At 46.3% G+C, this 9,064-nt stretch overlaps 1 protein-coding gene across 1 annotated transcript; it reads left to right on the plus strand.

The window, feature by feature from the left end:
- Window positions 1-3,836: 3,836 nt before the first annotated feature.
- On the plus strand, window positions 3,837-8,829 carry PHLDA1 (pleckstrin homology like domain family A member 1). Its single transcript, XM_063322901.1, has 2 exons — window positions 3,837-4,640; window positions 5,026-8,829. Exon 1 carries the CDS (start codon window positions 4,174-4,176, stop codon window positions 4,633-4,635), a length of 462 nt encoding a protein of 153 aa, XP_063178971.1. The 5' UTR covers window positions 3,837-4,173; the 3' UTR covers window positions 4,636-4,640; window positions 5,026-8,829.
- Window positions 8,830-9,064: the final 235 nt, after the last annotated feature.

Genomic DNA, 9,064 nt, shown 5'->3' on the forward strand with positions numbered 1-9,064 from the left:
ATTTGCCGTGCAGTGGGTGAGAAGCAGTCAGTACATTCTGAACTCACAGCGTGTTTTACTCAGCACTAGGTCATCAACTCTAAGAAACGTCAGGTCATTTAAACCCTCTTACAGGCTGGCTTTGCTCTACAATGTGCACTTAAGTGCTTTTTAATATTAGAAGACGGCTATCTCTAAAGCACAAGGGACTTGGGAAAAGCCAGGCTGGAGCAGCTGTAATTCCAATAGTCTGTGCATTGGGCCCAGTTTCTTCATTTGGTACTGCCATGGGTTAGAGGGAATGCTAAGGCCTGGGAAATGTGGTTGATAGTTATCAAAGAATTGTAGGGGTTGGAGGGACCTTTGGAGATCGTCTAGTCCAGATTTATGGTAAATCTTCCATCTATCTATTTATCTATCTATCTCACGTATTGGTGAGATGGAATTTGTCGAAGGAGAAGTCTGGCCCCCAGGTCACAGGTTCAGTGCGTCAGTGTTCGGTCAGCAGCAAGTTCCAGTGAAATTGCTGGAAGATGGCAAAGGTCAAGAAAATGCTTTAAGAAGTAGGCACTTCTTGTCTAATTGCTTTAATCACATATTGCAATGCATCTATTTGTCATCTGTTTCTCAACCCTTGACTATTTTTTTTTCCTCATTTTCCTTCTGTCTAGCAATGACCAGCTCATACTTCCTTTAGGTCTCCTTCTTCACCCCACTTCTGTTTTATCCACCTCTCAGTAATGGAAGAAATGCTTAAGGGTTGTCACTCAAGATAGGTTTAGCAGCCCTGTGAAACTAATAGTTGGTCTCAAGCTGCCTGCAGATTCATTACCCAGGAGAACACTAGTAATTGGGGGCTTTTTAGTCTTTCTTGGTGGCTTCCCAAAACGTTTAACTTGCCTCAGGGTTTAAAAAGAACACTTTAATTACTCTTACCATAATTACTCTTTAATTAAGGTTACACATACAAAACTTCAACTGCTTGAGTCTAAGTTGGGGAGCTTATGACATAGGAGAGCAGTGTATTTAACAACCAAACACTTCTGTTACCAGTATCAACTTTGTACATGGAAAAAGAAAAATTCAATAAAGAATAAATGGATCTTCGATGTAGAGACTTTCAAGGATCAGATTCAGTGTTTTTTCAGGTTGTAGTATTTCAGGTTTGACAGTAGGAGGCATCTGCACCTCAGATATTTCAGCAGGAACAGAGGCAGAACCTGCATGGTGTTTAGTGGAACTTCAATAAAAGTAGCAGACACGGAACAGTTAATGTAATTGCAGTGGTTTAAATATACATTTAAAGAAAAGTAAAGCAAAGCCTCACTGGGACATGTAGTGGCCTTAACTGTGGTGAGTGTGGTTTTTCAAAATACTAATGTAAGAAACAGTTCTGCAAGTTCAGTTTTGACTTCCATCTAGGAAAATGAAGTTTGTTATCCTTTACTGCCAAAGGCTGCACAATTAAATTGGGATAGCTTGTTCTTTTACCATTAAACTGTCAGTATTTCATCTTACCCTAGTCTCCTAGGTTTTGACTGATCTGGTATTTTTGGCGAAATGAAGTGTATTTTAAATGGCTGTTAATATTCGTTGGCTTACAGAGTACAAGTTCAAGTGGATGTTTTGCGTGTTCACTTCTGATCACATGCTTGGGTGAATTTCACCAGGAATAAACAGCTGTTGTCCGTCTATACATGAGCAGATTATGTCCATCAGTGTTTAGATTTGGGTTAAAAATCTGACATTCAACACTTCTGAGTGTTTTATGCCGTGGAAGACTGAAGTAGAATGAATTTAGAGTTTAATCTCTTTCTCCTGTATATTTGATGAAAATCTTTGGCCTTCCACACTAGTCTCACTTTTTTCCTTTGATTAATTACAAATTACTGTTAGCACTGAGAACAAGCAAAAAAGCTCACATTAAAATACGTGTATATATATATATATATATAGATTATGTGTTAACGTTCTTAAGTGTTACAGTGTAGTGTTTCAGGGGGGTGGGGGGTGAGCTCTTGAAGGCTTGTTACAGAATAACATGTGGGACTCCTAAGTCCAAGGCAAGTTTCCACACTCCTGGTTGGTGCGTTTACTTGGAGGCAAAGGGATATTCACTTTCAGCAATGGAGCAGCAACCAAAACTGAACAGGTGAATTATTAGAAATGGGGCATCTGTAGGTTTAGTTCGATGTCCTATGCCTTACGTAAACTCAGTATTTTGTTTGGTATAGATGAATTACATTTCAACCAGTTCATGTTGTAGTTTGACAATTTCAAATTTAAGTCTCTGCTCATGTGAGATGCACTTAATCAGAAGTGAAGAAGTAGATGCAAAAGACATCAGGTGAAAAGTCAGGAGTTCTCCTATCTCACTCGAGCCGTGTGTGAGGCTCCTTGTACGTGCACCAGCAGCTGGAGATGCAGGTATTTGTGCTGGGAAATGTAGGTTCAAATGGCAATGAACTCCAGATTCAAACAAAAACGGCGTTCAGATCTCTTGGAAAATAGCATGCGCCTGTTAAAATAGGCGTAAGGTGGTTGTGAGAATGAACTCTATCTTTTTGTGTATATGTTAAGCTCTGAGAAGGGACTATTCTTTTGATACGTGGATGTTTAAGACGTTAATCCCCCCCCTTTTTTTTTGTTCAGTTTGTGGCTAGCGAGTTGCCTTTGTTACTGATTTGAGCGTCTTCCAGTTACCTCAGGGAAGGTAAAACAGCTGAATAATTGTAATTGCCTTTACCTTAATTGTTTACCTCTCAACAATTTATCAAAATTAACTTTGAACTTCAAGAGGAAAAGATTGTAAGAGGAAATCCTTTAAAAAACATTATCAGAGATAAACTCCATTAATGCTATCATTAATATTGATATTTTTTTTCCTAATGCGCTCCCACGGACCTGTGCTAGAGCATGACCTGCTTCCTAGCTACCAAGTTTATTGTGAGGAGGCTTTGTTTTTTTTTTTTTTATGGCCATGTAAAAATACATGTTTAAAAAAAACAGTGCTCTCAAACATAATATGAAGTTTTCGGCATTCAGATGACACTGGCATTGTCAGCCAAATTCAGTTACGTGGGCTTTTGATTTGCCTCTAATACAGCAAAGGACTTTAAATGGTTTAATATTAACCGTAGGTCATTTTACTTTTCTACTCAAATAAATTATTTCAAAAGCTAAGCTTAGGGGAGAATCCAAACAAGAAGCAAATGTGTGGCAACAACTAACATGAAAAAGTGGTCCTAGCTGTCTGCCAGTTCGGCGTTTGTTTTCCTAGTCTACTTGAAAATTCCTGAATACTGAGGTTCCAAGTGTTTCCTTTGGGAAGTGGTAGGGATAGTTGTTTTCTTCAGGCATTGTGTGGAGTGCTGCAGAGAGTAAAGATGTGTTGTATGTATACATTACTTGCCCATGGCAGGGGGCTTGGAACAAGATGATCTTTAAGGTGCCTTCCAACCCCAATCATTCTATGAGTCCGCGATTAGAAGCAGTGTCGAGAGCGATGCTAAAGCATAGGGACAGACCTGTCGTGCAGGTGGTGTGCCAGGCTCTACCCTTTGTTTAACGGAACGCTGATCGTTTAAATATCAGGGTGTTGCTGAAAATTGGCACCGGTTTTATTGGACTTGAATCAAGAACACACAGAAGGGAGCCCTTTGCTGTCGTTCCCCACGGCGGGGGAAGGTTAAGGAAATTTGTTCTAAACAAATACTGCCGGAATTACCCCGCTGAAAGCAAACATTAACCCCTGCGTTAGCCTACCTTTAGCTAAACGCGGCGGGGAGACCCTTCCCGCAGCACCTCCGCCGTCTCTCTCTGGCGGGAGGGGCCGGGGAGCGCAGCCCCATCGGGGCGGGTCTGGGCCGGCCGCTCCCGCAACGCCGTGTGCTCCTGGGCTTCCCCGCTGCCCGGCGGGAGGAGCCGCCTTTTTCCGCCGGGTGTCACTGCGGGGTGGGAAAGGCGCCTTCAAAAGCCGAGGGGAGGGAAAAGCCCTCCGCCACACCGGCAGCCCCCGCTCCGCCGCCGCCCGCCACGCCGCGGTACGGGCGGCAGCCGCTCCGCTTCCTGCGGGCCGGGGCGCTCCCGGCCCTCCGCCTCGGAGCCGGCGCTGGCCGGAGAGTCATCGGCTGGTGCCGGCTGCCCCCCGACCCCAGCCCCTGCGGGCCGAGGCCGCCGGCCCATGCCAGAAGGATGCTGGAGAGCGGCTGCAAGGCGGTGAAGGAGGGCGTGCTGGAGAAGAGGAGCGACGGGCTCCTGCAGCTCTGGAAGAAGAAGCGCTGCATCCTTACCGAGGAGGGGCTGCTCCTCATCCCCCCCAAGCAGCAGCCGCCGCCGCAGCAACAGCAGCAGCAGCCGCCGCTGCCGGCCGAGCCGGCGGCCAAAATCAAGGAGCTTCACTTCTCCAACATGAAGACGGTGGACTGCGTGGAGCGGAAGGGCAAGTACGTGTACTTCACGGTGGTGATGGCCGAGGGGAAGGAGATCGACTTTCGGTGCGCGCAGGAGCAGGGCTGGAACGCGGCGATCACGCTGCAGATGGTGCAGTACAAGAACCGCCAGGCCATCCTCGCCGTCCGCTCCACCCGGCAGAAGCAGCAGCACCTGGGGCAGACCCACGGGCCGCGCCTCCGCAGCGCTTCCAACTCCGCCTAGGGCAGGTAGGACCACCGGGACCCGCTCCGCTCCGGCCCCCGGGACCCGCACCGTTCCCATCCCCGGGGCGGCCGGGACAGGCTCCGCTCCCATCGCCGGGGCGGCCGAGCCGCGCTCCGGACCCCGGGACCCGCACCGTTCCCATCCCCGGGGCGGCCGGGACAGGCTCCGCTCCCATCGCCGGGGCGGCCGAGCCACGCTCCGGACCCCGGGACTTTCCCCGCTGCGGTCCCCGGCGCCCGCCCCGCTCTGGCCGAATCCCGGTCCCCCCGCCCGGCGCCGGCCCCGCGGGTCCCCTCGGGGCTGGATGCGGCTCCCGGCGGGGAAGAACCTTCTGCGGGCAGGTTTGGCCTGACCGGCTGCCCTTTGTGCTGTCCTGTCTAATTGCAGGTGAAGTTAACGAAGCGCTTCGGGGGAGCGGGACTTGAGGGCGTTCGTTGGGGACGTGCTGCGGTTGATCAAAAACTGGGCGAGCGCCAGAGATGCAGGTAGACTGGAGAGAAGCGGCTCAACAACCTGAACCCCAGCTGCTGCTGCTTTGCCGCCCTCGGTGCCCAGAAGCATTTCAAATCTATTATTTATGAACCTTGGAAAGGATCCTTTGGTGTGGTGGGACTTCTAGGAGACATGACGTACTGTAACTCTATTTTAATGTATTTTATTTTATTTATTAGGGTTGTTTGTTTGGTTTTTTTTTTGGTTGTTTTGTTGTTTTTTTATTTTTTAAAGGCTTGTTTGCAAGACACTTCTGAATGTAGGCCGTATCCAAAAAGGAAAGGAAAAATCAACGTGTCTGTTAGCTCCCTAAAGGAACTAAAAAGTTTGGCCGCGTGCAATTTGACAAAAGAGATTTTAATTTTTACCCAAAATACACTGTATTACACTAACATGGAAAATGTGATGTGTGGTTTGGAAAATTTGGCTGAAACCCATTCTGCATATGAAAACTCTTCTCTTTAGTGAGAATATCAATTACAGTCTGGGTTTTAAGTTATTTTCTTTTGAAATATACATGTGGCGGAAGATGATAAAAATCTCATGCGCTCTTGGTTGTTCAAAAATGTTGATTGTTATTCCAAGATTAAAACCCATTTGTTCAACGTATGAGCAGAGCGGAGTCGGACCGACTTTTTTTGCGGTGCAGGAATCGCAGCCGGATTCCTGTTACCCAGTTGGACGTGCTCGCCCCTGGGCTGGAGCTGGGCAGCGCTTACGAATGTTTCTTAGTGCCCCGGCTCAGGGCTCCCTCTGTGTTGCCGGTTTGTGAGCGGTCTGGGCTCTCGACCTGCGTTGAATTTTCACGGCGGTTTTTCAATGTCTTGCATTAAAGTAGCCCCTAGTTTAAAAATCCATCTTATCCGCATCTTAGCCTGCAGATTATTTTGGTCACGGTTTTCACAAGCTGGAAGTTGCTCCCTAGCTGAGAATACGGTAGGTTAATTTTGGTGCGTAGCACTGTCAGATGTTGCGAGGGGCGTGCGATCTCGCCTCTAAAGAAACATTGACGAAGCCATGAAGTTGGAAAACAAAGGGCTAATTGCACAGCTGGTGTGTCTTCCTCTGCCTCTTAGAAGTCAGTGGGAGTTTGCCTGGCTGGCGATGCCGGTGAGAGCGGGTTGGAGCTGCTCGTCCCGGAGCAACGGAGGGAGCCGGGCATGTGCCGGTGTTTTTTCTGGGGGTGTCTTTTCTGGGACAGGGTCCTGCAGGTGATGGGTGACTTCGAGGTGTGTGCCACTACTGCCCGGCTTCCCTGGTTTCTAGTGAGTTGGGGAGGTTGTAAGCAGGGACGGAGCGATGTGGCCCGTTATCTCCGGTTCAAAGTAAAAAGTCGCAGCCTCAGAGCTATTTATTTTAACTAGCGCGGCGAGGAAAATGGCTTTTGGCCCCTTTACAAGTTACGTGAATGTAAACAAAATCCTTTAAAGCCACGCATCCAGGACTTTTTTTGTTTGTGTAACTGAGGTGTAGCTTGACTGTAGAAGCCCCACATTCTTGGTTCGAGCTGTTTCTGTAAGTGTTCGAAGCAAAAGACTGAACTGATGCTCAAAGGAACAGCTCGGAATCGGCTGCTGCTCATGACGGTCCCTTCTGACTTCTGCACCCTAAGCTTAAGCTTGGTCCTGTAAGGAGACGTCTCTTTTAGCCCTCATTTTTTGCTCCTTGCCCCCAGGCGTCGAAGTCACATATCATAGAATGGCTTGGGTTGGAAGGCACCTTAAAGATCACCTAGTTCCGACCCCGCTGCCACGGGCAGGGACACCCCCCACTAGACCAGGTAGTGCAAAACATGTTCTGGTGCAGAATTAAAGCCCAGACCTCGGCCATCCTCTGTGGCTATTCCCAAGCGCTTCTTTCCCATCCGGCCCTTGACAAGGTTGCGTGACGAGTTTGGGTTGGTAGATTACAGCTGTCCTAACAAAGTTATTCCTTTGAGACTAATTGAAACCGAAGGTGCCCTGCATCTTCTAGGATTAGATTCGCTGTCTTGGCAATCATAATAGCCAGTTTCCACATCTCTGTACATCTGCCATTATCATTCTGCTAATGCTTGGATGTTAGAGCTGCAAGGGGATTCTCTAATGAGCTAGTCAAAGGCTCACAAAATAGACTGTAATTTGTAATTTGGCTCCTCTCTTTAGAGTCATTAATTACAGTTTGCTGATTAACTAATCCACCTTTTCAGATGTACAGGCGTATCGCTGATATCTCACCTACTAAAATACGTTTTAGCCTACCGAAGGATAAATGTAATTGATGAAAATTAATTCCGGTGTGATTGGAGACATGTGTTTCTCTTGGAGAGGCAGGTATTCCTGTCCTTGGTGGATGCAAGCTCCTGAATGCCACAAAAGTCTATGGATCTGGTCTAAAGCTGAAATTTTACTGCTCTTCTGGAAGTATTTGGACTTTGAAAATGAAAGATGACAATTTTAGTGATATAATGGACGCTAAGGATTGAGAAAAGAGCTTTCATTTTGAATTTGCTGCTCTTTTTCCACCGGTTCAAGGTCAATCTCACACTTTCACCTCATGTTTCTTGTTTTAAGTTGGTCTGATGGTTGCACTCGAAACTATTTGGACTGATGTAGTTCACCAACAAACTTTTGCCGGTTGCCATTGCCTGCTGTGTTCCATTTTTGAGAACATTGGTGTCAGCCAGAACTCTTAGCGTGAGAGATGGTCACGTCACAAAATCCACCCCGAGCTGTTCCTGAGTTGGTGGGATGGGTGTAAGGGTCAAACCTCCCCCCGGTGCCTCCGGGCTGTCTCCTGGAAACCGAACGGGAACAAATTGGCTGGGGTCCCCTGGGGACAGTCGGGCCGTGTAGCTCAGGCCATGTCAGTATAAATAAGGCTAAATTGTCTGACGTGGACAATCCGACAACTCTCTCACGCTCTAAATTCCACAAGTTGATTTTTTTTTTTTTTTTGACTGATGGTAATTTTAGCCTAAGAAATTGTTTGATGTTATGAATGAGGTAGTTCTGGGCTTTTTTTGGCTTGCCCCTCTGCTACTGTGCGATCTTCGCTGGAGCTACTTTTAGTTAAATACTGTCTGCCACTGCCTTGTAAGCCATGGCTAGGAAAGCAGGTCCAGCAGATCATGCTCCAACTTATTGGAGCTTTGGAAATAAAGAAATCAGGTTGTCCATCCCCTTAGCAAAAAAAAAAAAAAAAAAGTAAAAAAAAAAAAAGGGCAACAACATGCGGCTGAAGTAAATTCATTAGAAAATAAACAAAATTGCCAATAAAATGTACACGGGCAAATGCTTGGTATAGACAGCAAAAGTGTGGACAGTCATAAAGAGGTCAAAATTACGTGTCTTAATAAAAAAAAAAGTGATTAAGGGGCAGATTCAGCAAGAAAATTCACGCTGTGGTGACCAAGAAAATTTAGAAATTGGGGGAAAAGGAAGATCAAGTGGATGTTGTCTCTGTGACATCCTGAAGTAATTCCTCTTCTTTTAAGGTTCATGATATGCAAATGCCAGCTTCTGAATTATAGCTGCAGTGATGTACCAAATGTTTTCTAGCATATCCTATTGTGAGCAGAAATATCAGTGTCATCAAAAAAAAAAAAATTGTGTGTAAATATGACTCATAAATGATTTCTGAGAGATGTGATTTATTTTTCATATTTTTCAAGATGCATTCCATTTCAAATAAAGAGGTATCTATTGAAAGAGCTCTCAATATGTTGGAGGACTGGTTGTTTGGTGGGCTATCTCGTATGATTAAAGCCTCATCTGAGCTTTTCCAATGTCTTCAACTCCATCTAAGGACCTAAGAGGAACGCTTTGAACACGTGTAGATACCTTACAAAGGAAAGATCCACTTAGATGCTCCAATTAATCTTTATACATAGCACAATTACGAGGTTCAGGGTCCTCAGCTTTTCTTCTTGCTGTGTGTCACGTGTGAGCACCCT

The sequence above is a fragment of the Chroicocephalus ridibundus genome, chromosome 1 (assembly GCF_963924245.1).
Source record: "Chroicocephalus ridibundus chromosome 1, bChrRid1.1, whole genome shotgun sequence".
In the NCBI taxonomy this organism is placed as follows: domain Eukaryota; kingdom Metazoa; phylum Chordata; class Aves; order Charadriiformes; family Laridae; genus Chroicocephalus; species Chroicocephalus ridibundus.

What these genes read in the sequence shown, in the direction of transcription:
- PHLDA1 (XM_063322901.1), top strand. Translation starts at nt 4,174, where the DNA reads ATGCTGGAGAGCGGCTGCAAGGCGGTGAAGGAGGGCGTGCTGGAGAAG.